This window comes from Equus przewalskii, chromosome 2 (assembly GCF_037783145.1).
Source record: "Equus przewalskii isolate Varuska chromosome 2, EquPr2, whole genome shotgun sequence".
In the NCBI taxonomy this organism is placed as follows: Eukaryota; Metazoa; Chordata; class Mammalia; order Perissodactyla; family Equidae; genus Equus; species Equus przewalskii.
The window spans coordinates 40,903,170-40,931,145 of record NC_091832.1 but is presented as its reverse complement, the minus strand read 5'-3'; the positions used below and the strand labels follow the sequence as shown (position 1 = coordinate 40,931,145).

Genomic DNA, 27,976 nt, shown 5'->3' with positions numbered 1-27,976 from the left:
ACACCCTCTTATGTAAGTGTGGGGAAGAAAGAAATTTTCCTCTGCCCTTCTGGTTTCTTCTGGCTGGTCTAAGATTAAATTGACATGAGACATTAATAGGAGAAAATCAAATTTAATTAATTTTGTACATATGGGAACCCCACAGACATGAGAGGGTCAGAGACAAAGAGGTGAATTGAGGTACGTGTGCCGTCTTGAGCTAAGGAATGGGATAGGGGCCTGAGGCTTCAGAGGGGAGTGGAGTAATTCACGGGGCAATAAGAAGAGCAGATGCCCACTAATTAGAGGTTTGTCCTGCTATACTGATTGGTGATAAAAGTTTATTTCTGGTAATAGCTCTTATTATGGACAAGTCCCCAGTTGAAATTCTTTAAGGAAGAGGTAAAAAGTTTCTTGAGTCCGCAGGGTCTCCATTGCCTTTAGCTCAAAATATTTCATGCCAAAGTGGTGCATCTTAGGCAGGCCTTTTCTGAACCCTTCATAAATCAAAGAATTCTCTGCCCTAGAAGATTTGCATAGAAGGGCTGTTTTTGTAGAATTCCTGCCCATGCTTTGATTTGGGATTTGGGGAGTTAGGATAAGGCAAAATGTTAAGGAGAACAGTAAACATTCTTACTATTTTTTCTTAAGCCAAGCCAAGCATGTGAGGATTTCCTAAAAACTAAAGGTCAGCATGAAGCAGCCTGCAGCTCCGGCTCCAGCTCTGGCAAGCCCTGGCTTTATCCGTTCATCTGCGGGAGAGTCTTGCCTTTGTCCCAGCCCTGCTCTCCTTAAGCCAGTTTGCTGGAGTTTTCCAACAATCATGGGAAGCAGTTATTTATTTATTTATTTATTGCTAGTTAGCACCTTAACGAAGAAATGGGAAGGCTGTGTAGCATGTAACATTAGTAATAAAAAAAAATTATTGGCTGTTTGATTAGATATTTAAACATGTTTGCCTAAAATAATGCCTATTCTGTAATAACTTGGGTGTGTCCCGATGTTTAGTCACGTTGACTCAGCATAGTTTCTCTGTTGCCAAATCTCAGACTAGAGCAATCAATTTGTTCCTGCAACACAATCTGATGTTAGGCCTTTCTTGTAAAGGAGCCCTACAGAAAGAGGAAATAGTTGCAACAAAGTTATGTTAACCTAAAAATAGTCAAAATGAGAGGCGTTTATTTTGGGATCAAAGAATTGCCATTTGGGGTACAAAGATTTGGGAAGCAGCCCAAATAGTGTCCCGCTAGGGAGTAAGGGGCAGGGGCTTTTAAAGGCAAAAGAGAGAGGTTTATTAGAAAGAATTGTTAATTAGGGTTGGTGACAGAAAGCTAATCTTGGTTAAGCATGGTGGATAAAGCTAGTTAGAGGGAGACAGAAGTCTCACTGTGACGAGCTGCAGATTTCTTGCAGTTACTCAGTTCAAAAGGTCATGCTCTGCCCCATGAGGACATGCCTAAGACCCCCATTCCTTGATGGCTCCCTGGCTTCATCTTAAAGCCCTTAGACATAAGGAACTCTGTTTTAATAGTCACAGTTGAAAGGTATGAGAGGCACCAAGGATCTCGTCTTGAAGGGAGCCATTGTGTAAAGTTCTACCTGTAAAATTTCTGCACGTTTTATTTGTTCTCCAAAACTAGTCACTGAAAGTTAATTTCCGTTTAAAGTCAACTAAACAGCTCCAACATACAGATATATCCAACTTCACTGGGAAAATATGTCTCTGAGTTTACATGATTATGGTCTGCTAATCCGATTAGGAAAGAGCGCTGGGCTCAGTCCTAGTAGATTTGGGTTAAAGTTCAGTTCTCCCAGTAACTAGCTGAGAAAGTCAACTTCTCTGAGCTGAGTTTGTCATGTTAGATAATATTAATAATGACATCTTAACATTGTATAGCAATTTGAAGTTTACAGGGAGCTTTCGCAGACATGAGCTCATTTTGATGTGGGGAAGAAGGCAGCACAGACAGGAGGTGGTATCCTGCAGTCAAGGAGCCTGCAGACGGCCCTGGAGAGCGGCAGGAGTTTGGGAAGCTTCCAGTCTGTTTGTCCTTTTTGAAGCTTCTCCCCGAATTTCCTGATTCTGGGTCTCTCTCACTTGCTTCAAGGCTGAGGTGCCGAATCCAGCCTGTGAAAGAGGGATGCGAGAGGAGGCAGCACAGGATCTATGTCAGTATGCCCCATGATCCGTGCCTTCAGTAAAAGACCCCTGACCCTGACCACTCCCTGCCGGACTCAAGATGAATGCCTTAACTGCAGACAAAAGGACAGTGATATGGAGGGAGCGCTGGCTACGGCAGGGTTAAGAGGATAGGGGGTGCTCTCTACAAAAAATAAAAAACCATAAAACTGGAAAAATTATTAAAAACATTTCAAGGCTCTTGAAATTGACCAAAGGCAGACAAACCAAGAAGCACATTCTTGGAAAAAACTACTAGAGCCTCAGGTAAGAGCACTGGGAGCCTGCATCCTTCTTACCTGGGTCTGCTCCCCTCTTCTCCCCATCTCTACCTCCTGTCTTTTAGTAAGAAAAGTTGTTTTACCAGCCAATCACTTTGCTCCAAAGGGTGCAAACTTCATCATATTTGTTTGCAGGGGAGGAGACCTGTAGCTTTTTTATCAGCTAAAAGTAGCAAATCTTCAAAGAAATGAATGGGGAAAACCTGCAGCTTTCTAGTCTCAGGTTTCAGTTGGGCAAGCAGCAGACTTTCCAGAAATTTAACAGGGAATGAGAATGCCATAGAAGGACTAGATAAGCTCTCACAACATCCTTGGCTGACTGGGAAACTGCAGGTGCACAGGGGAGACTCCAGAAAGCGCCGCAGAAGGTAAAACCCCAGGGAGACTTGAGAAGTGGGGGAGTTGAGAATGCACTTCCCGGTGCGCACACAGACAGTGCGCAAGTGGAAGCCTTATGGGCTTGAGGTGTCTGAGCACATCTTCCCAAGTCATTCACTGGCCACTAAGTTACGGAGACACAGGGCAACCTTCAGGCAGCCATGCTAAAAACATAAGAATGAAAAAACTGAACAGAGCATCAACGTATGTGAAATGGGAGTTCTAGGAGGAGAGGAGAGGAGAGAAAGAAAGGGCAGAAAAAATTATTTAAAGAATTAATGGCTGAAAACTTCCTAAATATGTTGAAGGACTTTAATTTACAGTGTTAACTCTATGAACCCCAGTAGGGTAACCACAAAAATATCCACACCTAGACACATCATAGGTACACTGCTGAAAACCAACTCAAAGGGACAGGTTTAAAAACAGCAAGAGAAAAACCACTCATCATGTACGGGGGAATGACAATATGATTAATGGTTGACTACTCATCAGAAACAGTGACAGTCACAGCCACTGAAATGGGATACTCAAAGTACTGAAAGAAAAAGAAAATTGTCAACCAAGTTTTACATCCAGCAAAACCGTTGTTCAAAACATAGACCTTCCCAGTTAAGAAAAAAAAATGGAGAGAAATAGTGCTATCAGACCTGCCTTACAAGAAATGCTAGAGGAAGAAATACTAAAGGAAGTCCTGCAGGCTAAAGGAAAATGACACCAGACGATGACTCGATTCACCAGAAGAAATGATCGCTGGAATGACAAATACACACCTAAATAGAAAATACCTTGCATTTTTTCTCTTTCCTCAATTTTTTAAAAAACAAGATTGTGGGGCTGGCCCTGTGGTGCAGTGGTTAAGTTTGCACATTCCACTTCAGCAGCCCAGGGTTCGCCAGTTAGGATCCCAGCTGCGGACCTGCATGCTGCTTGTCAAGCCGTGCTGCGGTAGGCGTCCCACATATAAAGTAGAGGAAGATGGGCACAGATGTTAGCTCAGGACCAGTCTTCCTCAGCAAAAAAAGGATTGGCGGTGGATGTTAGCTCAGGGCTAATCTTCCTCAAAAAAAAAAAACCAAACAAACATAAGATTGTTTAAACTAGTAATTATAACATGTATTGTTGGGCTTATAACATATATTGATATACATGACAGTAACAGCAAAAAGGAAGAGCGATGAAATGGAGCTATAATCAATAAAGGTGCTATATGTCACTAGGATTTTTAGTACTAAGCTGAAGTACATTGTAATAAATTAAAGATGCATATTATAATCCCTAGACAACCACTAAGAAAATAACTCAAAAGATATATTTAAAAAATCAACCTAGGGATTAAAATTGTACACACACAGAAAAATTAACACAAAAGATGCAGTAAAAGGACAAACAGGGACATGAAAGACATGAGACATATAAAACAAATAGCAAAATGGCATCCATATAGCCAACCATATAAATAATATATTTTACATGTGAATAGACTAAACATTCCAATCAAAATGCAGAGATTGTTAAACTGGATTTAAAAAAGCAAGAGCCAACTATATGCTGTCTACAAGAGACCCTTAAGAGTCAAAGACACCCATAATTTGAAAGTAAAAGGTTGGGGAAATTTACCATGCAAACAGTAATGACCAGAGAGCTGTAATGGCTATATTAACACCAGACAAAAGTGACTAAGAAAAGAAATATTAGACACACAGAGGAACATTTCATAATTGTAAGGGGTCAATACATCAGGAAGATATAACCATTATACATGTATATGCATCTAGCATTAGATTTTAAATACGTGAGGCAAAACTTACAGATGTGAAAGGAGAAAGAGACAACTGAAAATCCATGATACAAATTCTCAACAAATTAGGAATAGAAGGGAAATTCCTCAACCTTATGAAAGGCATCTATGAAAAGCCTAAAACTAACATCATACTTAGTAGTGAAAAACTGAATGCCTTCCCCCTAAGATAAGGAACAAGGCAAGTATGTCTCCCCTCATTACTTCAACACAGTACTTGAGGTTTTAGCCAGTGCAATAGACAAGGAAAATTAAAGGCATTTAGATTGGAAGGGAAGAAGTAAAATTGTGTTTATTCACAGTTGACTTGATTGCAGATGATAAGGTCTCAGGACAGAAGATCAACGTACAAAAATTAGTTCTGTTTCTATGTACCAATAATGAACAATCTGAAAATGAAATGAGGAAAATTCCGTTTACAATAACATCAAAAGGAGCATTTGGAATACATTTAACAGAAGAAGTGCAAAGCCTGCGGGGCTGGCCCTGTGGCCGAGTGGTTAAGTTCGCGCGCTCCGCTGCAGGCGGCCCAGTGTTTCGTTGGTTTGAATCCTGGGCACGGACATGGCACTGCTCATCAAACCACGCTGAGGCAGCGTCCCACATGCCACAACTAGAAGGACCCACAATGAATACACAACTATGTACTGGGGGGCTTTGGGGAGAAAAAAGGAAAAAAAATAAAATGTAAAAAAAAAAAAAGTGCAAAGCCTGTACACTCAAACTACAAAACATTGCTGAAGCAAAGAAGATCTAAATAAATGGAGACACTATAACAAGTTCATGGATTGGAAGACTCAGTATCGTTAAGATGGCAATTCTCCCTCAACCTACAGCTATAACGTACTCCGTATAAAATCCCAGGGTTTGTGTAGAAATTGACAAACTGACCCTAAAATTTACATGGGAAATGCCAAAGGACTTAGAATAGCCAAACAATTTTGGAAAAGAAGAACAAAGTTGGAGAACTTATATTACCTTATTTTAATTAAAAATTGCCATAAAGTTACAGTAATCAAGACAGTGTGGTACTGGCATAAGGTCAGTGCAACAGAATAGAAAATCCAGAAACACTCACCTTTGTGGTCAACTGATTTTTGACAAAGACGTCAAAGTAATTCAATGGGGTCTTTTCAACAAATGTTGCTTGAACAATTGGAAATCCATATACAAAAATAGGAACTTAGACCCTTACCTTATATGTTAGACAAAAATTAACTGAAAATGGATCATAGATCTACATGTAAGAACTAAAACTATAAAACTTGTGGAAGAAAACATAGGAGAAAATCTTTTGTGACCTTGGATTGGGCAAAGATTTTTAGATACATCACTAAAAACACAATAAATTGGACTTCATCAAAATTAAAAACCTTTTCCCTCAGAAGACACCACTGAGGAAATGAGACGACAAGCCACAAACAGAGAAAATATTTTCAAATCATATATCTGATAAAGAACTTGTATTTAGACGACATGAAGAACTTTTAAAACTCAGTAACACGAACAATCCTAGTCAAAACAAAACAAAACAGGCAAAAGTGGGCTGCGTTTAGTGAATGGCTTCCGAAGAACAGAATATAGAAAAGTGGACAAGCAGCTTCACAGCGCAGAAACGGCCAGGTGACCAAGGTCGGCATCATTAGTGTTGAGAACACGTTCCGCTGATATGATGTCATGAGACCGCACTTCACCTCTGTGCTTTTCTTCTGCAAAATCTATAACTCCAGTATAACCAAGAGAAAAAACATCAGGCAAATCCAAATGGAAGTACATTCTATAAAATCCTTGACCAGTATTGCTCAAAACCGTTAAGGTCATAAAAAATAAGAAGAAACGAAGAGACTGAGGAGACACGAAGAAGACCAGAGGAAACTAAGGAGACGTGATGTCTAAATGTAACGTGGTATCCTGGATAGGACCAGAACAGAAAAAGTACAATAGTGGAAAACTGGTAATGCTACTAAAATCTAGAGTTTAGTTAACAATATTATACCAATGTTGGTTTCGTAGTTGCGACAAATATACCATGGTAATATGAAGATAGTAACAATAGGGGAAACTAGGTGAGGACTATAAGGGAACTTCCTGAACTATCTGTGCAAGTTTTCTATACATCTAAATCTGTTCTAAAATTTATTTAAAATGAACAAGCAAGAGATTTGAATGGACATGTCACCAAAGAAGGTACACAAGTAGCTAATAGACATTTGAAAATATGCTCAACATTATAAGTCATTAGGGAAATGCAAATAAAAAACACAATGAGATACCATTTTACATCCACTAGGATGGATGTATCACAAAGACAGACAGTATCAAGTGTTGGCGAGGATGTGGAGAAACTGGAACCCTCCTACACTGCTTGTGAGAATGTAAAATGGTGCAGTCACTCCCAAAATAATTTAGCAGTTCTTAAACAGTTAGACCTACACTTACCATATGACCCACCAATTTCACTCCCAAGTATCTATCTACCCCAATAGAAATGAAAACATGTGCTCACACTACAATTTATGTACATGGATGTTCAAAACAGAATTATTTATTCTTTCTTTATTGCCCAATCTAGAACAACCCAAATATCCATCCACAGCTAAATGGATAAAGAAATTGTACACAATGGAATACCACTCAGCAATAAGAAGGAATGTACTACTCATAAATGCAACAACATCTATAAGCTTCGAAAACATTATGCTAAGTGAAAGACCCCAAAAATTACATATTATTCCATTTATATGAAATTTCCAGGAGAGGCAAAACTATACGGACATTAAGTGGATCAGAGGTTTCATGGGGCTGGGGGTGGGAGCAGAGATTGACTAGAAACAGCAACAAGAGAAAATGTTGGGGTGATGGTTACACAACTGTATAAATCAAAAATCATCCCACTGGACACTTAGAAGGTACAAATTACTTGGCATATAAATTACACTTCAATCTTTTTTTTTAAAGGACAGTGCTATGAAGAAATGACATCATTTTAAAGTAGGGTGCCAATATAATTTATCATCCAAACTAGAATAATTCTGAGAGTGAAAGGGCTACTTATTAAAATTATGCAAGAAGGCAGGTGTGAACCAGGACTGCTCCAGACCAACTGGCATGGAATAGTGCCTCCTTTATTTTATTTTATTTTATTTATTTTTTGGTGAGGAAGATTCGCTCTGAGCTAACATCTGTTGCCAGTCTTCCTTTTTTCTTTTTTTTTGGCTTGAGGAAGATTAGCCCTGAGCTAACCTCTGTGCCAATGTTCCTCTATTTTGTATGTGGGTTGCTGCCACAGTATGGCTTGACGAGTGGTGTAGATCTGCACCCGGGATTGGAAACTGCAAACCCAGGCCACTGAAGTGGAGTGTGCCAGACTTAACCACTATGCCACAGGGCCAGCTCCAGTGCCCCCTTTTAAAAACTGGTGTAAACCTGTCATTTGATAGCAACAGTTAGTGGCCATCTGTTACGTGTTATACATGGGAAGGTGATAGAAATGCACTTAGGGACAAGATAGACATGGTCCCTACTCTTGTGGTTGATGGTGCATTGAGGGAGATGGAAATGAAAGCAGGCAGCGACAAGCACTGGGCTTGTCGGGAATGTGGGGGAGGTGTCTAAGTCATCTCAGGAAAATAGAGGAAGCCTCCTGTGAGCCAGGACTGCAAGATGGTAGGATGTAGTAAGGTGACAACTCACGTCCTGTTCTGGAACCAGAAAGTCAGTCAGTGTCTCTAGAACACAGTGCATAGGGGTGGCCAAGGGAAGAGGACAGAGGTGAGTATTTGTCATACACTGTTGTGTATTGTGAAAAAAAGACTGCACTGCTTGTCTTTCAAAGTTAAAGTCATCATCTAGGCTGGAGCTCTAGCAGAGAAAGGGCTGTTTCGCCCCCCTGGATAAGTCATGTTGGTCAACCCGGTGGACTTGGTCTGAGGTGTTTGTTCCTAGAGTTGTATTGGGATGCTCCGGGGGAAAAAGGCATTTAAAATAGGATGTGCTGGTGCACCCTACCTAGGCCACCGTCAAGTGATGTAGAACATGTAATGACTATAGGGAAGAGAGGAGAAGACGCCTGGGATGATGTGTGTTTGGTTCAGGATATTGTGAAATTCATGGTTATGTCATTATCCAATCGGAATTTTTTCTATGGCAAACAATTCAACAATGAACCATTTTATCACCAGCTGAGCTTGAACCATGGGAACCGCTCAGGAACTTTGCAGGAAGCAGTTTATGTCTCTTCTTTTTGAGTCCTTTTCATAAAAAAGATAGAAGCTAGTATATAGGTACTAAGTATCAGAACGCAAGTTCCCATTTGTTTCATTTAACCCTAGAGCTACCCTGTGAGATCTCGTCCTTCCTGTTTTACACATGAGGAAGCTGAGATTTGGTAACTTACCCCAAATTGTATAACTAGAAAGAAATGGAACCGGAGCAACCCATGGTCCATGTGGCACCAAAATCCATTCCTTTCCCTCTCCATCAAGCAGCTTCTGAGAAAGATGTTCCAGATCCTTTGAGAAGCCATCTGATCTGAGTTCTGCAGTGGTGTGCTGTCCCACGACTGAGGCTGTCTCCCCAAATCGCAGGTTTATTGAGCGAGACGTTGGAGAGCATCTAACCCATCCCCAGTTCTAGTGTTTGTCACTATGTGCCTCAGCAAGTCCCAGCTCTCTGAGCCCCAATTTCCTCATCTCTAAAACATGAGTTGGGCTAGACCAGTGGTTCTCAAACTTGTTGGTCTCAGGACCCCTTTACACTCTTAACAATTATGGAGGAACCAAAGAATGTTTGTTTATGTGAGATATATCAGTCAATATTTCCCATTTTAAAATTAAAACTGAGAAACTTCTGAATAACAATTTCTCAAAACAAATGGAAATTCAGGGAGATGAGTGGTACTGTTTGACAGCTTGGCGAACCTCTGTAACATCTGGCTTCATACAGCTTAAGACAGCTGGATTCTCCTGTCTGCCTCTACCTTTAATCTCTTCCCTATCACATGCCCTGTAGCCTCTGGAAATCTCCACTGTACACTCGTGAGAGAATGAGAATGAAAAAGCCAAATAGTGTCCTACTGCTACTGTGGAAATAGTTTTGTCCCCTCTTCCACCTGAAAGCACCTGAGGGACTTCCAGGGGTCCTGAAACACTCTGAGAATTCTTTCAAAAGGTGGTCCAAAGGTAGACCACCTGCAATCAGATCACCTGAGAGTCCTGACAGAATGCACATTTCCTGGCTTATCCTAGACCTGTGGGATCAGAATTCACATTTAACAAGCTTCCTTGCACGCTGGAGTTTGGGACAGTGGGTTGGGAGAGCTCCAAGATTCCTGCCAGCCTGGCTCATCCAAAGCTGTGAAGTCGGCTGTTTTGGTAGAGCTGGGATTAAGACCCAGGTCTCCGTGCAGGGCTTTTGCTGTGGCGATCAGTTCACCATGTTCTACTCACTTCTTTCCCCATTCAGGGAAATGCTGAGGGGAGCAAGGCACCTTGTTATAGCTTTAAAATAAATTCTGGGCTTGCATCCAGTAAAAGCAAGAAGGAATGAAGGGAAGGGCCCATGGGACAGGGACCTCTCTTCTCCTCAGGAAGTTCTGTTCTAAGCTTGGCCCCTTGGGGACATCAGTCCATGAACACCACGCCAGGCAATGGGAGTATAAAACGAAAAGAAAAACGGTACCTTCAGGAGTTTTAAGACCTGGCTGGCACAAAACAGGCAAATACGGAACTCAAGGAAAGGAACAAATTGATATAAAGAATGCCTCTGGTGAAGAAAACCTAATATAGAAAAAATATTTACATATAAGATTGTGATATTTAAAAATTTCAGACTAAGATTCCTTTATTGGATTAAAAATATTGTTACTGTGATTTAATTAACACAACTTCCAACAGGAAAAAAAAAGGCTATAGTGGGACATTTGCTAACATGGAAGTTATTATAACAGTATCTGTTAAAAACTGTATTACAAAGTAACTGTGCAATTGGTGTGATGGGAATAGCCTTAGCTTTGAATCGGCCACAACTGGGCCATTAACTAGCTGTGTGACTCTTGTAATTAAACATCTGGTGAAGGGCCGGCCTGTGGCCCAGTGGTTAAGTTCCCCGGCTCTGCCTCCGCGGCCCAGCGTTTCGCCAGTTCCAATCCTAGGCGCGGACATGGTACCGCTCCTCACGCCATGCTGAGGCGGTGTCCCACATGCCACAACTAGAAGGACCCACAACTATGTACTCCGGGCGGGGGGGGGGGGGGGCGGGCTTGGGGGAGAAAAAGGAAAAATAAAATCTTAAAACAAAAAAACAAACATCTGGTGAGCACTTACTATGTGCAAGTTGTTACTGTCATCTCATATGAAGCATTCACAGCAAAACAAAAAGCCCTAAATTTTACTGGAGGAGCTAAGCCTCCTTCACAAGCACCTGCTGTTAGAGGCGGCAGGGTTCAGTGCTGAGGGTCAAGACGCCTGGGCGCACCGGGCGACTTTTGAGGACTGCACGTGGGAGATGGTATTTAATACCCTGGATGGACGTTCAGCATCGCGTCGCCTCTGGTTCCGCAGCGGTACGGGAAGAGGTTCAATGACACGACCTCCGAGCCTGGCCCCATCACACCCAACAAGTGCATTCACCGCCTGCTCTCTGTGCCTGTTTCTTCACCTGCAAAAAGGGGCTTCATGTTTCCCACAGAGGGTCGTGGTGAGGACCACCACTTCTTCGTACCCGTTACCCATGCCCACAAACCAGAAGAATAAACCTTGGTCCCCTCCCAGAGTTGAGCCATACGACGCATAAACCCCACAATGCACCGCGGCGATGGGAGGAAGGAGTGATGGACACTCGGACAACAGGCGTCCAAGTGCCTGTAGACTGGAAAGCGCGGCCCAACGTGAGCCACCGCCTTACGCACGGAGCCGGCGAACAAAGTCCGGGACCCGCGTGTCCTCTGCTCTGCCCCCTCCGCCTGTCACCGCGCCGCGTTCTGCACCCTCCAGGTGTCCCGGGCATCCCCGGGCCCGCGCCCGGCCCCCATCCGCCCCCCTGCCCCACCCCGCTCCGCCTGTCCCGGCGCCACGCCTCCTGCGCGGACACGGGCGCGGTCATCGATGTGCTCGGCGCTCTTCTGAGCTGGCCCCTGGGAGTGGGCGGGCCCGTTTGCCTCAGGTGGTCTCACTGGCGCTAGGGAGGACCAATGGTGTGGCCGCATCGCTCCGCCCCTTCCTTTCGATTGGCTGCCGCCGGAAAGCCGGGACGGCGCCCTCGGGGGGCGAACCCGAGCGCTGCTCATCCTCGGTCGCCCGCGCCGCGCGCTCTTTAACTCTTCGGTTCCTTCCGTTCCTGCCCGGTCCGCTGCCGCCGCCATGGCCCAGTGAGTGACGCCTGCCGGCGGCCGGGAAACTCTCCGAGGGCCCGCGCGGGGAGCGCAGCCGCTTCCGATGCGCCCGGGCTCCGGAGGTCTCCTGAGCCCGGCCTCGTGGTGCCCGAGCCCCGGACCCCCAGGGGCTCAGCCCCCTCCCAGGCCTCGGGACTCCCCCGATCCCGAGCTAGCCCCGCAGCCGCGCCTTCCCCTTGGACCCAGCCCCTCTGCCCTCGCGGCGGCGCAGGCGGGGCGGATCCCCGTTCCTAAAATGGCCGGTGGGGAGGGGGCAGCGTGGCCGGGGGAAGCCAAGACCCGGATCCGGAGGGCAAGAGGCTGGACGGGCGCGGCCCGGCCTGCAGGGGCTCCTCCCCGCGATGGGAAACGGACGCCTGGACCGAGTCGTTGCCCGATAGCCCGGAGCGCGGGGGAGATTACGTGCCGGGTAGACCCTCCTAGTGCGCGGCCAGTTGTCGGCGAGAGGCCTTGAGGTCCCTCGAAGCGGCGCGGTGGGGAGTGGCCTGCCTGGAGTTTCTCGGAAGGCTGCGTCCTAAAGTGTAAAAGGGAGTAGTGGGGTTGAGGGGAAGTTAAGACAAGTTAATCACAGCGAAAGCTGGAAAGCTCGGGTCCTTGCGTTGGGACGGATTAAGTGGAACTGACACTTTTTTCTTTGTTCCTTTTTCCGGTCTTTCAGAGCTGATATTGCACTGATTGGACTCGCTGTGATGGGTCAGAACTTAATTTTGAACATGAATGATCATGGCTTTGTGGTAAGTCATAAGGGACACACTCTTTTGGGGGTTCCTGGGTGCCGTGATGGGTGGTGGTTCTGCGGATTTCAAAGATGCCATGTAATCTGGAACGTGTTTCTCTTTGTATGTGCTCTATTGATGCTTATGACCTTTTTGCAAAGAAGGGAGAAACACCACTTTCCCTGAGCGTGTGGCAGGGCCAACCCCTCAATGCTCTGAGGAGGAAAAGTCCAGCTAAATGTAGCTGTCAGTGCAGGAAGGTTTGAGGCCTGAATAGACCTACCGGTAAGTACCTTGAGGAGAAATCCCGCTGGGTGTGCAGAGCTCTCTCTCTGTTGCCTGAGGAGATGCGGGGATAGTAAAAAGTTTATGTATAAATACTAAACTGGCTCAGATACAAAGATTATCAGTGACACCAGTTAGCAGTCTACATCCTGTTGGTTCCTAGATTTGATTCTGAGTCTGAACCAGCTAGTGACAGGCTGTAGCCTGCTATGCCCTGGGTAGTTGACCTTCGCTTATGGTATTCAGCTCTTTGCCATTTCATCCTAATCAAGTTACCTTTGCAGTGATCAGTCAGCACTTGGGCGGCGGAAAGGCACAGGCAGGGTCTGAGGTCCCAGACACCTTCGGTTGAATAGACGTTTCGTAGTCACGTGGTCTGCAGTCTGATGGTCTTGTGTGGTCTAGATCTTCTAATCAGGCCTTTATGTCCTTCTAGGTCTGTGCTTTTAACAGGACGGTCTCCAAAGTTGATGATTTCTTGGCCAATGAGGCAAAGGGCACCAAGGTGGTTGGGGCCCACTCCTTGGAGGAGATGGTCTCCAAGCTGAAGAAGCCACGGCGGATCATACTGCTCGTGAAGGCTGGCCAGGCTGTCGACGATTTCATCGAAAAGTTGGTGAGGCCAGCTCTACTCTCGGCTGCTACTGCTGGGACAGAACTTTTCTCATTCCTTCCTTTCACTATTTTACTTCAGAGGATTTTTCCGCCTCTTAAATTTCTGGATATGAACTGCTCAGTTCTGACAAAACACTTGCTTGAATGTCTCAGTGTTGGTTAACTTGACTGGCACTAATTAAGTAATAACGTATCCTTGGGTGGTAATAATTCCTTATATATAATATTCTGAGGACACTAAGACATGTTTTAATAAGAATTCATTAACAACAAGAAGAGAAACAATAGTGATCTTAGTGGGACCTTTGGTATTCAAAAAAACTTACAGTTTTGATTGTGTATTATGAACATTTCATTCTATTCACTACTAAACCTTTAGTGTCCAAATTTAGAAATAAATTTCATTTTTCTCAGTATTCCTGTAAAGCAAAATTCTCAAATTGTTGTATAATTTAATGTAAATGACAAGAGATCCCCTTAGTGAATCCTAGGAACTGCACCCTAGGTTCTTATTTTCATACTGAACAATTTGTTGGCTTTAGCAAGTATATCTGTTCTGGAAGAAAAAAAATCTGTGTATGGGCTGTGATGGCCATGCCGGGGCAGGGGGCACCCTAGTGCTGAGCCCCCCAGGAGGGTCTCTGGGAGGCAGACCTCAGTGGCAGTTCTGGTCCCTGATCCTCAGCTGCGAGGGCCATGCTTCACATGGGTGCTAATCTTGGTTCTTTAACACATTGTAGTCTGACCCTTGTTTCGGCTTTCCTCCACCACCCCAGGGCTGGGGGGTCGTGGGCCCATTCCTGTTCGTGGTCATTGCCAGTCTGTCTCCTCACGCTCGTCTGTTGTCCATTCTGCCCCTGATCCCACCGAAGGACTGATGGCCGCTCCCCGCCTGGATGGCCGTGGGAGAGGAGGAGCTGAGGGGACAGCTGCCTTTTCCCCAGGGATGTGTCAGCAGCACTCGAGGGAAGCACTGTTGCTATACGCTGTTTCTGGGCCACCTCTAGGCCCCTTCCCTCAACAGACCTCTGGGAAATGATCACACTGTGATAACTTGAGAGGGTTTTCCTCACCGATGATAAGTGCACACGCCCTCGTTGCCAGTATCCTGCAGCCTCCAGGTGCTTTTCTCGCAAAAAAAAAAAAAAAAAAAACATGGTTGAAGGCAAACTAGTGGAAGTTATTTAGATAGTGAAAACCAGTTCTACAGTAACAGCTCTGAAAAAACCACAGCATTAGCCACTTGGAAGAAATGCCGTTATTGTGAGAAATGTAGTGATGTAAACGGAGGCAAGGGGTGAACATTCCTTTTCTACAGGAGTAGTGTTAACAGCGGGGTTGTTTCTACAGGGAGAGGAATTTGTGAGCAGTATGCTACCATTAGAGAAAAAATGATCTAGAAAGCAAGAACATTCTGATAAAGAAAGGAGATACCAAGCTTTTTGTGTAGCAAGATGCCAGGCTGCCTGTGATTAGCTGTAGACAGAATGGACTGAAAAATGGTCGATTACTCGTCACCATGGGAAGATACTAAGTAAGGTTAGCTGGCGCCTTGTGGGGGAGTTGGAATAAATAACGAAGCCAGCCTGGTTGGGTGCCGTAGGAAGAGATTCTCGTTCAAGGCCTGGTCTCTTCCTGCCATCTCCACTCAGTGGTGAGGAAATCATTCATTCACACGTGAAGCCGTTTGACATATATTAACTGGACTCCTGCTCTGTTCTAGGCAGAGATTTAGAGGAAGTGGGTTAAGTTTTTAGAACTCATCCAGTCCCTAGTTTTGGGAGTATAAACCAGGCAGGTGGTACACGTTGGATATGCAGAATTTTCCAGGTAGGTTTTGTCTGTTGTAAAATCTTAGAATAGTTAAAGAATGGTTTCAGTGGTGGGGAGTTCTGACTGGGTTTGCTGGCCCTAAGCTTTTAAGTAGGGGCTAGCTCTGGTCGCAGAGAGGATTATTGAAGATTAAGTATTACATACCTTTAGACTGGGTTTATTTAGGATAAATTCTTGTCTGTTTTAATTGGTCAAGGTATGTTTTATTTTTGTCTTTCATTTCTTTGGTCCACGTTAATGCTAGTGTCTGGTTACAGGTACCATTGTTGGACACTGGTGACATCATCATTGATGGAGGAAATTCTGAGTACAGGGATACTACAGTAAGTATTCTTCAGTCCAGATTCTTCCAAGTTTGAGAACATTCTAGAAGAAAGTATCAGCATTGCACATGTGACGAGAGTGGTCCTGTGGTGCTGACTCTTTGGGGATTGGTACTTACGCTGTTGTTCTCTGCCTTTGTTTCTGCTCAGACGTACTTGATGGGTGAGGTTCTCACTGGTGACACATGTAACTTGAAGGAATGACTACTCCTTAGATAGAGCGGGCTGAGAGTTTATGCTTAACTCTTCCCTTCCTCTTCCACCAATCCATGATGCATCAGTTTGTAACACGGTTGAGAACCACTGCTCTAACGGCCTCATATCCGGGGAGCAGTCCCTGTACAATCCAGCGTGCCGAATGGCAGAAGTCATACTTGTATTAAACCCACTCTTTTTTTTCTTTCTTTCTTTTCTTTTTTTTTGATGAGGAAGAGTGGCCCAGAACTAATATCTGCTGCCAGTGTTCCTCTTTTTGTTTGAGGAAGATTGTTGCTGAGCTAATGGCTGTACCAGTCTTCCTCTGTTTTGTATGGGGAATGCTGCCATGTAGCATGGCTTGACGAGCTGTGTTTAGGTATGCGCCCAGGATCCAAACCTACGAACCTGGGATGCTGAAGCAGAGTGTGCAGACTTAACCACTATGTCACCAGGTGGGCCCCTAAACCAACTCTTAATTGAGTCTTATTGAACAAGGTCTTTTCCAGTAAAATGAGAATGTATGTTTTTTTGTTTTTTTTTTTAAGATTGGCACCTGAGCTAACAATTGTTGCCAATCTCCTTTTTTTTTTTCTGCTTTTTCTCCCCAAATCCCCCCAGTACATTGTTGTATATTTTAGTTGTGGGTCCTTCTAGTTGTGGAATGTGGGACGCTGCCTCAGCGTGGCCTAATGAGCAGCGCCATGTCTGTGCCCAGGATCCGAACCTGTGAAACCCTGGGCCATCAAAGCGGAGGCGCGAGAACTTAACCACTCGGTCACGGGGCCGGCCCCTGTATGTTTGGTTTTATTATTTCCCTTTGGGGACAGGATAGCTATCTTAAACTTCCATGGATTTTTTTTTTTTTAACTCCCAAACTGAGAGGGTTAGATTTCTTGAATGATCAGGTTATTCCTGGATCCTTGGATCATTTCATGTCAAATGTGAGATCTCCATATCTGTCTTGCATCTCCACTCATTCATTGGGAGAAATTTATTTTATGGAAGAGTAATGAAATTATTTTTCTTTCATGTAGAGACGATGTCGAGACCTCAAGGCCAAGGGCATCTTGTTTGTGGGGAGCGGAGTTAGTGGTGGAGAAGAGGGGGCGCGGCATGGCCCGTCACTTATGCCAGGAGGGAACAAGGAAGCTTGGTGAGTACCAAGACACCACTGCATTCGGCACAAGGGAGCCTGGCCTTTGAGAACGAGGAGCTGTGAGCAGTTCGCCGCCCTGATCTCTGGCATCTGAGTGCTAGAGATGGATGTGTTGGGAATGGCTCTTTCATCTAGACAGCTTGTTGCTTTGGTGTAATTTATGTGCGTATTCATCTTTGCCCTTTTTTCTTCTGTTATTCCCTCCAATACTGATAAAGGAATTTCTAAATAGGCTTAAAGGATTCAGAGGCTTTAAGGAAGGAGTTCAGATAATGTCCTGTGTACTGTCTGGACTTGGGAGTAAGATCTGCCTGTTTAGCTGATGTACAGCCATAAAATAACCGTTTACTTAATAATTGTGAGTAATGGAACAATCTCACAGGGCCTCTTTTGTCCCTGGAAATGAAGTGGAAACTTTTTTTCTTTTTTTAAGATTTTATTTTTTTCCTTTCTCTTCCCAAAGCCCCCCGGTACATAGTTGCATATTCTTTGTTGTGGGTCCTTCTAGTTGTGGCATGTGGGACGCTGCCTCAGCGTGATTTGATGAGCACTGCCATGTCCGCGCCCAGGATCCGAACCAACGAAACACTGGGCCACCTGCAGCGGAGCGCACGAACTTAACCACTCGGCCATGGGGCCAGCCCCTGAAGTGGACACTTTTTATTTGACTTGGGGAAAAAACAAATTTTACACTGTTCCCTGTGATTGATATATATATATATATATGAGAAAGGATTGGCTGTGGAAGGGAGGTGCTTTGGTGACGTAAAGAAGGGTTGGATGAGACGGGGTGGGGGTGGTGAGTGGGCTAGAGAACCATAATGACAAGATACAAATAATTAATTATACATTAGACTGAGAGGAAATACTGCTGCTGAGACTGCAGAAAAAGAGAAAGCCAGACAGAGGAAGATAGAGATGGAGCAGGAGAGAGAAATAGAAAAGGAAGGCTCCTTTTGAGGCAGACCTGGAAAGGTAACATTCTTTTCTGAATGAGTTTGATTTGCAACATTCTAGGATTATATTAGGCACTAAAGTAAGGAGTGATCCAACCTAATCCCCAAGGGAAAGGGTTAATTGGGGCAGATTATTCTTTAAATTACCCCCCTGATGAGTAAGGCTGGAGATTGTCTTCAGTATGTGAAGTCTAGAAGTTGACGCTTTCCTGCTTCTCAAAAGCTTAAAAATATTTATCTTGGCATACCAACCCAGTGGACTATTAGACATACAGACAACACACATGAAAATATTGACATATGGGGATGCTCCCATTGCTCATTAATTAATTTTTTTCACACTGATCTGTTAGAAGTAAATATGGCACCTTTACCTGAAACAATTAGTAAAAGTTGAGTGACATAGTGACATTTTTTTTTCTTTGAGGAAGATTAGCCCTGAGCTAACATCTACTGCCAATCCTCCTCTTTTTGCTGAGGAAGATTGGCCCTGAGCTAACATCCATGCCGATCTTCCTCCACTTTATATGCGGGACGCCTGCCACAGCATGGCTTGATAAGTGGTGTGTAGATCCATGCCCGGGACCCCAACCAACAAACCCTTGGCTCCCAAAGTGGAATGTGCGAATTCAATGGCTGTGCCACTGGGCCAGCCCTGAGTGACATTCTAAAGCTTAAGGTGTAGCTCTCTTGGCCCCCTAATCCTAGCATCAGCTTTGCAAACCTGTCAGATTTTGTGTCTTTACCTAAAACTTTCTGTGAAGAAACCTTTATTGGTCAATAGTGAGGAAAAAGCCTCAGGAGTTAATACATTCCCCTCGGGGAGCTGTGGAAGGAATGCGGAACCACTGCTGCTCCTCTGGATAATAACGAATGTGGCTCCTGGAAATCCTGCAGGTTCTCTCATTCACAGTCATGCTGTACCGGAACACGTCCAGACTAATCAAAGAGGGTCTCTACAGGAGCTTTCATGGAATTGCTTGCTGTCTGGAATCACAGCTTCTTTGGATAGGGCGATAGAAGTTTCTTCTGGGGCTTTGATGATGCTTCCGCCCAGCCTTTTTGTCCCTCTTCTCAAATCAGTCCACAGCCTCTGATGGGTTTACCTTGAGGACTTTGCATATTTTTCTTTTTTTTGCTGAGAAAGAATTGCCCTGAGCTGACTTGTATTGTCAGTCTTCTCTCTCTTTTTTTCCCCTCTCCAAAGCCCCAGTGCAGAGTTGTATGTTCTAGTTGTAAGTCCTAGTTCTTGGGTGTGAGTGCCGCCACAGCATCGCTACAGACAGATGAGTGGTGTAGGTCTGTGCCCGGGAACTGAACCTGGGTGCACCAAACTTTAACCAGAGGCCATCAGGGCCGGCTCAGCATATTCTTTTTCATGGGCATTTCCACTTCCCATTAGAAAGAACTAATTAGGGGAGGGTAGTCTTTGAATATTTAATTGAGATCTCAGACTCTGTCTTTTCAGGAGCTAAACTACAGGATTCCTTTCCACAGGCCTCACATCAAGACGATCTTCCAAGGCATCGCTGCGAAAGTAGGAACAGGAGAACCCTGCTGTGACTGGGCAAGTTCTGAGCTGCTCCTTAAAGCCGGTTGGCAACGTGGGCATAGACAGGACAAAGGGCACAGATCAAGGACCACCTTGGTCCCAGCGGTTGGCTTTGTGACATGAGCTTCTCACTCGTTAACTCGCTAGCACGGCTAATGCCTAGAGTGCGTGCTGACTGTACATGTCCTTGTGTCTTAATTGAACATTCATAGCCCTGAGGTTGGTGTTGAAACAGCTCTCCTTGATTCATCTAAAGGATGATTCCTTAAAAAGGAACAGGAAGGATGAGGTAAAGTAAGTGGCCATGAAGTAACATGGCTAAAGAAAATGTCAAAATCAAAAGTGGGCTTTGCTTGCCTGGGTGGAAGTAGGAGGACTGAGTGGCTGTTGCTATGTCACATGTCCTGCCATGGATGTGGAAAAATCTCTTTTGCCAAGGTTGAGATGTGAGTATTCTGTGCTTGAAGAGAATAAGCTGTGGCCTTTGCCCCCACTGAGAGTGAAGGAGGCCTGACTCGGTCACACATACCTCCACTTCCTGTGTTTTGTGTTGCTGTTGAAGTAAGTTTTATCCCTTATGAGCCTCAGTCCACACCATGGGTGGACAGAACTCTAGGCTGGGGGCCTGAGTGGTAATTTTGGCTCTCCATTAACTAACGGGGTGACATCACGCAAGTCAGCCAGAAAACTTACATGGGCTTCAGTTTTCTTGTCTGTAAAATATGGGATTTGGCCTAGACGATCTTCAAGATCTCTTTAGCTCCTAATCCCCTTTAATTTTGTATCAGCATTTCTATATGCTATTTTTATTGTATTAGTTTTGTTTTATGTGAGATAAAAGGTAGAGATGAAAAAAGCACTAGGGCACATGAGGAATGAGGAAGTCCTGACTGCCTGGTCACTAAGCTGGTCCTCCATTTCAGCCAGTGGTCATTGAGTTCAGTCAGAATCTGTAGGGTAGAGAGAGGCTGGGTTGAGTAATGTTCTCTTTAGTATGAAGGACTGGGGAGGGAACTTTCATTCCTTAACCGTACAATACTACAATAAAAGTACAGTGTCAGTAACTTCTTTTTAGATATACTTTGGACAAAATCATGAAAAAAACCCCAGTACTTGTCCTTATGTGTCTTGGTCAAGTCAGGGTTGACTTTCCATAGCCTCAAGGCTTAGTCTCAGGGTATTGAAAAAACTGGTATAGATACTAAAAGCGGGCACTCCTTAGTTCATTTTTGAAGTTACAGGAAGGATGGGGTGTGAAGTAAGATGTTATTAGCCGTGTTACTTCCTGGCCAGAGAAGGTGTCACAATCAGAAGGGGGTAGGTCAGCAGTGATAACAGACAAAGGAGGTCTCTGATGTAAACGTCGGTGGATCGGTCCAAGCAGTGGCTGCCGGGAGAGGGGGTGCTCAGGGCACCCAGACATCTGGTCCATCGGGCAGGTGTACCCCTGGCTTGGAGATGGATGCATGTCATTGCAGATCCTGATGCCATTAAATGTTTGACCCCTGCCACCCACTTTGTTCTGATTCCTAGCCCACTAAACAGTTCTCAGTTTGACTTCCCCAGTGGCTCGTCTGTAGGGCAGAATGTGTTGATTGACTAACACTTGTAAGTGCCGAAATCCATAGTTAAATTTCTTGTAGTAAATTCATAAACTGGTTTTCTGGTTTTATACATCTTGCCAGTTTTCTTATAAATCGATGTTTTGTCAACTATGAGACCCCGGCAAGAACCCATTTCTGGGCTTACAAGGTTGAGGGCCAGACCTGGGATCTAAGCTCATTTTACCTTTCAGTGGCCACTAGGAACAACTGTAATACATTTATGTTATTAAATGATATAAAAAGTACAAGTGATTTAATTAGACAACTTATGGTAACCTTTAGTTGCCAGAAAAGTGGTAACCTAGGGGGAAAAAGAAGACTTCTTTTATTTGTGGGTGGGGGCTGGGGAGTTGCTTTTAATAACAATGAGAAAGAATGGAATATGGAGGGCAGAGAGCTATAGCTACTTTAAGTGAATTTGGGAATTTTGAAAAATCTTTAGAGGAATGGATTTAGAGTTAGTTTAAAATAACACTGGACTCGATTGAAGCTTGTGTTAAATTGTTATACAGTGACTCTTATGAAGATATTTGTTGTTTTTGTATGGGGAGGGAGCCTGGCCCAAGAACTTGCTGCGGGCTTTGCTGGGTGCTCCCTGCCTCTGAAGGCCTCTTGCTGTGTCGCTTGAACAGGTGGGAAGCGAGGGAGCAGGACACTTTGTGAAGATGGTGCACAATGGCATAGAGTACGGCGATATGCAGCTGATCTGTGAAGCTTACCATCTGATGAAAGACGTTCTGGGCATGGAGCATAACGAGATGGCAAAGGTGAGGCCCAGGCCCTGTCCTCAGGCTGCAGTGAGTAATCCCTGCTCAGAGGAGAAGGGATTTGCCGGTGACAATAAATCCTTCCTCATTCTTTCTCCCTTGGTCATTCTGGTAGCCTGGATGGCCTGAGTCTAATTTAAGGGAAGCTGCCAGTAACAGGACTGTAAAATATGATAGCTAGTCACTAAGCCAGAATTTCCCAAAGAATCTCGGTGGTAATCATTACCACCATTTAGTGACCCTTACTGTGTGTCAGGCGCTGTGTCACTATGTACGTCTCACTTGATCCTCCTGGTTCCCATCTGGGAGGTGCGGTATAAGCTTTCTTTTCTGAACAAGTTGGGACTGGCTTTTTGACAGTTAATCAGAAAAGTCCGTCAAAGTGGGGAAACATAAGCATTTTCCACAACATTTTACTATGAAAAATTTCATATACAGCAAAGTTGAATTTGACCTTGAACATTGTGTACACAATACCTAGATTTTGCCATTAACGTTCTGCTGCACTCGGTTTGTCGAGTTTCTGTCCGGCCCTCTGTCCATTTGACTTTTTTTGTACATTTCAAAGTAAACCACAGACATCAGTACTCCTTTCTCTGAATACTCTGGCATTGTTAACTCGGCAAACATTTGTCTTATTGAAAGTCCAGGAAGGTACAGTCAGTCACCAGTTGTCCTTTTCTCTAAGTGTGGTTCTGATTGCGTTCTAGTCATCTTTCTTTCATCTAGAATTTCTAGTTTCAACTATTTCAAGTGGAACCTGATTTAAAGACACTTACTGGTAAGGTACACAGTACAGAATCCTTCCAAATTTTTTACATTTTTCTTCCTAATTTCAAAATTTGTCGTCCCCATGTATTTTGTTTCATTGACTTGCCTGTATCATTCTTTCCAAAACAAGTTAACTTTGTTTTCATAGAAACAGTGCTTTGCTTTTTGTGTTCATATTTAATTGGTTTGTATAAGAGTTAACGTATTCATTCAGCACGTAGATGTGAGTGCTCTCCTGCAGGCCGGGCAGGTTGGGGTGCGACTGTGAGAAGACATAGCCCCACCCTCACGGAGCTGGGGAGACCGGCAGTAATGATGACAGAAAGCATACAAAACCCGTTCATGGTGACTGTTAGAAAGAAGAGGACGTGGGTGTGAGAGGTGACCCAGGCAGGCCTCTGAGGAGGTGAGGGAGGAGCGTGTGCTCAGGAAGGAACAGTTGTGGTCGTCAGAAAATCAGCATCACCAGGTGCAAACCAAACACGACTGACTCTTGGTTAGCGGAAGCCTCAGCTGGGGGGAGCAGAAGTATCGGGGCAGAGTAGAGAGGAGCCTGTGAGCCTCGGTGCTGAGCCAGTTGTGAGCACTCGTCAGTTTTTACATAAGACAAGGAGTCAGTTAAGGGACCTTCTGTATGATCCTTGCTTCTCTCATATTGTTTCCTTACGTCCTGCACGTAGGCATTTGAGGAGTGGAATAAGACAGAGCTAGACTCATTCCTGATTGAAATCACAGCCAATATTCTCAAGTTTCAAGATACCGATGGCAAGTACCTGCTGCCAAAGATCAGGGACAGTGCGGGGCAGAAGGGCACTGGGAAGTGGACTGCCATCTCGGCCCTGGAGTACGGTGTTCCCGTCACCCTCATCGGTAATGTTCAGCTTTCACTTGTACCCTTTGCTCTCACTGCTTTGACCCTGATGTCCTTCTGGAATGTTGATATAGACTGGCAGCTAAGGCCCGGGTCTTGAGAGAATCTGTTCAACCTTGCTCAGCTTTCCGAGCTGTTTCTGTTTGCATATGAAAAGCTCACGGTGTGAGAGAGGCTGAAACTGCTTCTGAATCTCTTCTTTTGATCCTTCTCCCAGTCATATGAGCTTTGACACAAATTCACACATTACTGTCTGTCTTAGCCAGTTTGACCTTTGAGATAGTTTTAGCATTAGTGATATAAATGTGGTCAGTGGCCTAAGACTTTTTAATGGGGAAGGCAACTGTAATGGAATTTTTGGTACAAAAGTTCACAGAATAACATAAGCCTATGTACTACTCAGCATTTATTGTAATATTTTGCTGAGGATGTTTTTTTCCCTCTAGATATTTTAAAAATGCAATATTACGTATACATTTCAAGTTCTTCAGTATTCTTTTCCTAAGTTCCTTACCTCTCTTCTTTTAGAAGAAAATCATTATCCTAACATTGGTGTATGCCCTTCCCTTTCATGTTTTTTATATTAATGAGTTAAGCATCAAACTCAAAAAGATATAAAGAGAAGGGAATAATAAAAGAAATAAACAGAAAAATTAATAATAAGATTAACCAAACCACAAGTTGGTTCTTTAAGAATAAAATAGATACACTTCTGGCAAGATTGAAAAAGGAGAATCAGAAAAGGTGCCCAGTATGTTTACGGAAAGGCTGATCTTTGCTCCGGGCAGAATGGCTCCCCTCGTAATAAAACAAATTTTCCTGTTTGCTCCTCCAGCTGCAGGTCGCCACTCCCTCCCGTCTCCTCCTTCCTTTTGATTCCTGATTATTATGCCTCAGCCTCTTTACAAAGAACTTCCGGGTTGTGAGGCCCAGTAAGGAGGGAAGTGGGTTCATTAGTCTGGCTCTATGTAGAAGGAAGCTGGCTGCTTTTTAGCTAATCTGAGTGCCACCCTGGGCAGAGGACTGAGGGGACAATAGCTGGGAGCAGTTTACTTGTCACTGACTCAACTAGAAGAGTAGTGCAGTCTCAGAAAGAATCCTGCTCTTGGTTTAGAGACTTTGTACCCTTTCTACCAGTTGCAGGCCGGCCAGGCCGAGTCCCTGGACGGGTGCCATTTTTGTTTGCTGAACTAATGGGGAAGTTAGTCTTCAGCTGACCCTTGGGTAACGCTCAAGGGTTTCGCCACACTTGCCTCCTTGCGCCAGTTGTCTTACGAAGCTTCCTCCCAGAAGTGCTAAGTCATCGTGTGTGCATCGCAGGAGCCACGCGGGTGCTGGGCAAGGAGGGGAAGGCACCTGCTTTTGGTGTGTTTCAAGCTTGGGTAGTGTTCTCAAGTTGATGGCTAGTACCCTTTCCTCAAAAAGAAAGTCCTCAAAAAGAAAAGTTCCCAGAAATTTGACTTCATTTTGTCTGTGGGAAAAGAAAAAAAATGGTCAGAGTAATTTATTCTAATTATACAAATTGTCAGTTGAGCAAACAGTCTTTTATAAGGGAGAATTTTTGAAGATATTAAATGTCTTAATATTAAAATACTATATTGAAATGTTTTTTATTCAAATGAAGTAAAATTGTGAAATTTAATGGTGATCAGAGACATACTGTAAAGTGCAAGAATTAGAAGGTGGAATTTTTGAGGGGTCATTCTGTGTGTTATTTCTCAACAGTTGTTTCAAATTGATGGGTAGTTAGTGCTTTAAAAGAAAATGAATGAGTCTTTGGTGAGCACTGAAAAATTAAGGTCCTATCAATTGAAATTGAAGTTTTACTCATGGACCAACATGGAGTAATTCTGAATAATAGTGGTTTTACCTCTTTGTTTTTGCCCCCAAGCTCCTCTTTGAATTTCATGGTGAGCTTTGTGGTTAAATACCTATATTTAGGGGCCGGCCCTGTGGCCGAGTGGTTAAGTGCGCGTGCTCCACTCCGGTGGCCCAGGGTTCGCCGGTTCGAATCCTGGGCGCGGACATGGCACCACTCATCAGGCCACACTGAGGCAGCATCCCACATGCCACAACTAGAAGGACCCACAACTAAAAATACACAACTGTGTACCAGGGGGCTTTGGGGAGAAAAAGGAAAAATAAAATCTTTAAAAAGTCACAAAACAAACCTATATTTATGTTGGAAGATTGACTTGGAGTTTTAGTTATCAAATTAACTGTTCAGAGCTTTTTATAAGAGTTCTTTCTGATCCAGGTTAAATTTTGTGGCCTAAGGTTGAGACTTGGAATTCTCTGTAAAACTGGAAGTCCTGCTCCATTGCTGTTTTTCCTCATTCTCTCTGGCTTGTGTGTATTCTTTTCCCTCTGTCTCATGTGTGAACTTCGCGGATATATTCTCTCTTCCCTCTCCGCCCCCATGTAGGAGAAGCGGTCTTTGCTCGATGCTTATCGTCTCTGAAGGATGAGAGGATTCAAGCTAGCGGGAAGCTGAAGGGTCCTCGAAAGATCCAGTTTGAAGGTGATAAGAAATCTTTCCTGGAGGACATTCGAAAGGTGGGCTCAGTCCCTACCAACGGTTGTCATTGGTCCCTTGGAAGGCAGTGGGGTGGGGGCTGTTGAAGGAGAGCATCCTGAGGCCACCGGGTGATCCGATTTGCAGCATTTTCCCAGACTCTTGTCCTTTCTAGGGTCTGCACTGCGGGGGGTGACATGGCTGGTAGACATAAGACGATTACTCTGCTCATTGCAACTCTCATGTCTTGTGTCATTCTTCAGGCCCTCTATGCTTCCAAGATCATCTCTTATGCTCAGGGCTTTATGCTGCTAAGACAGGCAGCCACTGAATTTGGCTGGACCCTCAACTACGGCGGCATTGCCCTGATGTGGAGGGGCGGCTGCATCATCAGAAGGTGAGTGAGGGGAGGGACCGCCACGCTTCTGTGCCGGAGAACTGTGCTCTTCGGGCACTTGTGTGAACACTTCCCTATACCTGATGGGGTTAGTCCTCTCACTGGTACCCTGGCGACAAGACAGGCTTGGATTGTCACATCTCACTTTTTTTCCTGTATGTCACTTATTCTGGATTGTCTATGCTACACCTTTTAAAGTAGTCCCGTGAGCACTGTCGTGCCCACTGGCCTTGCCTCTCTTTGGCTCTCTGTTTTCACTGAGTGTACAGCCAGCTTTAAGGGGTGAGAACTGTAACTTTGATCCTCTCTAGGGTATCTATCAGCTTCCAACTTTTCGCTGGCATTCAGCCTGCTATAAGTAAGGTTCATTAATTTCCTCCCTCTTAATTATTTCAGTGTGTTCCTAGGAAAAATAAAAGATGCATTTGATCGAAACCCAGAACTTGAGAATCTGCTGCTGGATGACTTCTTCAGGTCGGCTGTTGAAAGCTGCCAGGTCCGTAGCCCTGAGCGGGGTGGTGGGGACTCTGTCTCTGGGGGTTTTGCTCTGGGGGCGTCTTTTTCATTTACCAGTATTGATGTGTATGAAAATCTGTCATTTAGAATGGAACCAGTTATCTTTTCTGTGGGCTGATCACTAGTCTTTGGCTTTTTCTTGCTCAGGACTCCTGGCGGCGGGCAGTCAGTACTGGTGTCCAGATGGGCATTCCCATGCCCTGCTTCACCACTGCTCTTTCCTTCTATGATGGATACAGACATGAAATGCTACCAGCCAACCTAATCCAGGTAGGCTTTGGAGTAGGTGGTAAACATTAACCTGGCTGGTATGTGAGGGTCGTGTGCCTCTGGATTATCCTAACCAAACTACTTTCTTGTTTTCTAGGCTCAGCGGGATTACTTTGGGGCTCACACGTATGAACTCTTAGCCAAACCCGGACAGTTTATCCACACTAATTGGACAGGCCATGGCGGCAGTGTGTCATCCTCTTCGTACAATGCCTAATCAGACTCCTTGTGTTACCCACCACGATTCCATAGACCAGGACATTCCATTTGCCACACAGCACTGCTTACATGGCCCTTTGCCCTATTTTCTGCTCACATCTCTTAAAGTGTTGTAAGAGACTCCTGAAAAAGTCAACCTGAGTTTATTTGTAAGGTAGTTCTGTGAGAACCGTCATGCCCTCTGCCCTTGTCTCTTGGGACTGACCAGGAAGTGATCATGTTCGTGATGGCGCAAACCAGCTGCCTGAAGCCGGGCTTTCCACACGTCCCTGCGGATGGGGGAGGCAGCAGCTCCTATCACATAGATGGGAAGGGTTTTTGTGGAATTTGATCAAACTGGAACCTTTGTATCATGCAGGTGAATTCCCTTTTTCCTCTACTTAATAAAAGCTACATTATATTTA

General features: G+C 44.5%; 1 protein-coding gene and 1 long non-coding RNA gene across 5 annotated transcripts; one reads left to right on the top strand and one right to left on the bottom strand.

Moving 5' to 3' along the window:
• Nucleotides 1-96: 96 nt before the first annotated feature.
• LOC103549070 (uncharacterized) lies at nt 97-11,650 on the bottom strand. 2 transcript variants are annotated; one of them, XR_011537585.1, is made up of 4 exons: nt 11,522-11,650; nt 10,942-11,275; nt 3,606-3,877; nt 97-2,107 (listed from the first exon to the last, which is right to left on the bottom strand). It is a non-coding gene; the product is annotated as an uncharacterized lncRNA (long non-coding RNA). The 2 variants fall into 2 exon arrangements; XR_011537584.1 differs by lacking the exon at nt 11,522-11,650 and having other exon boundaries at nt 10,942-11,433.
• PGD (phosphogluconate dehydrogenase) lies at nt 11,416-27,976 on the top strand. 3 transcript variants are annotated; one of them, XM_008517153.2, is made up of 13 exons: nt 11,416-12,529; nt 12,667-12,742; nt 13,446-13,625; nt 15,715-15,780; nt 17,013-17,131; nt 19,588-19,657; nt 21,879-22,013; nt 23,465-23,654; nt 26,081-26,211; nt 26,434-26,567; nt 26,964-27,063; nt 27,231-27,353; nt 27,451-27,976. In XM_008517153.2, the coding sequence occupies exons 2-13, from the start codon at nt 12,698-12,700 to the stop codon at nt 27,568-27,570; spliced, it is 1,413 nt and encodes a 470-aa protein (XP_008515375.1). In that variant the 5' UTR covers nt 11,416-12,529; nt 12,667-12,697; the 3' UTR covers nt 27,571-27,976. The 3 variants fall into 3 exon arrangements, with proteins under 3 accessions (XP_008515375.1, XP_070466961.1, XP_070466962.1); XM_070610860.1 differs by having other exon boundaries at nt 11,426-11,984; XM_070610861.1 differs by having other exon boundaries at nt 11,954-12,481.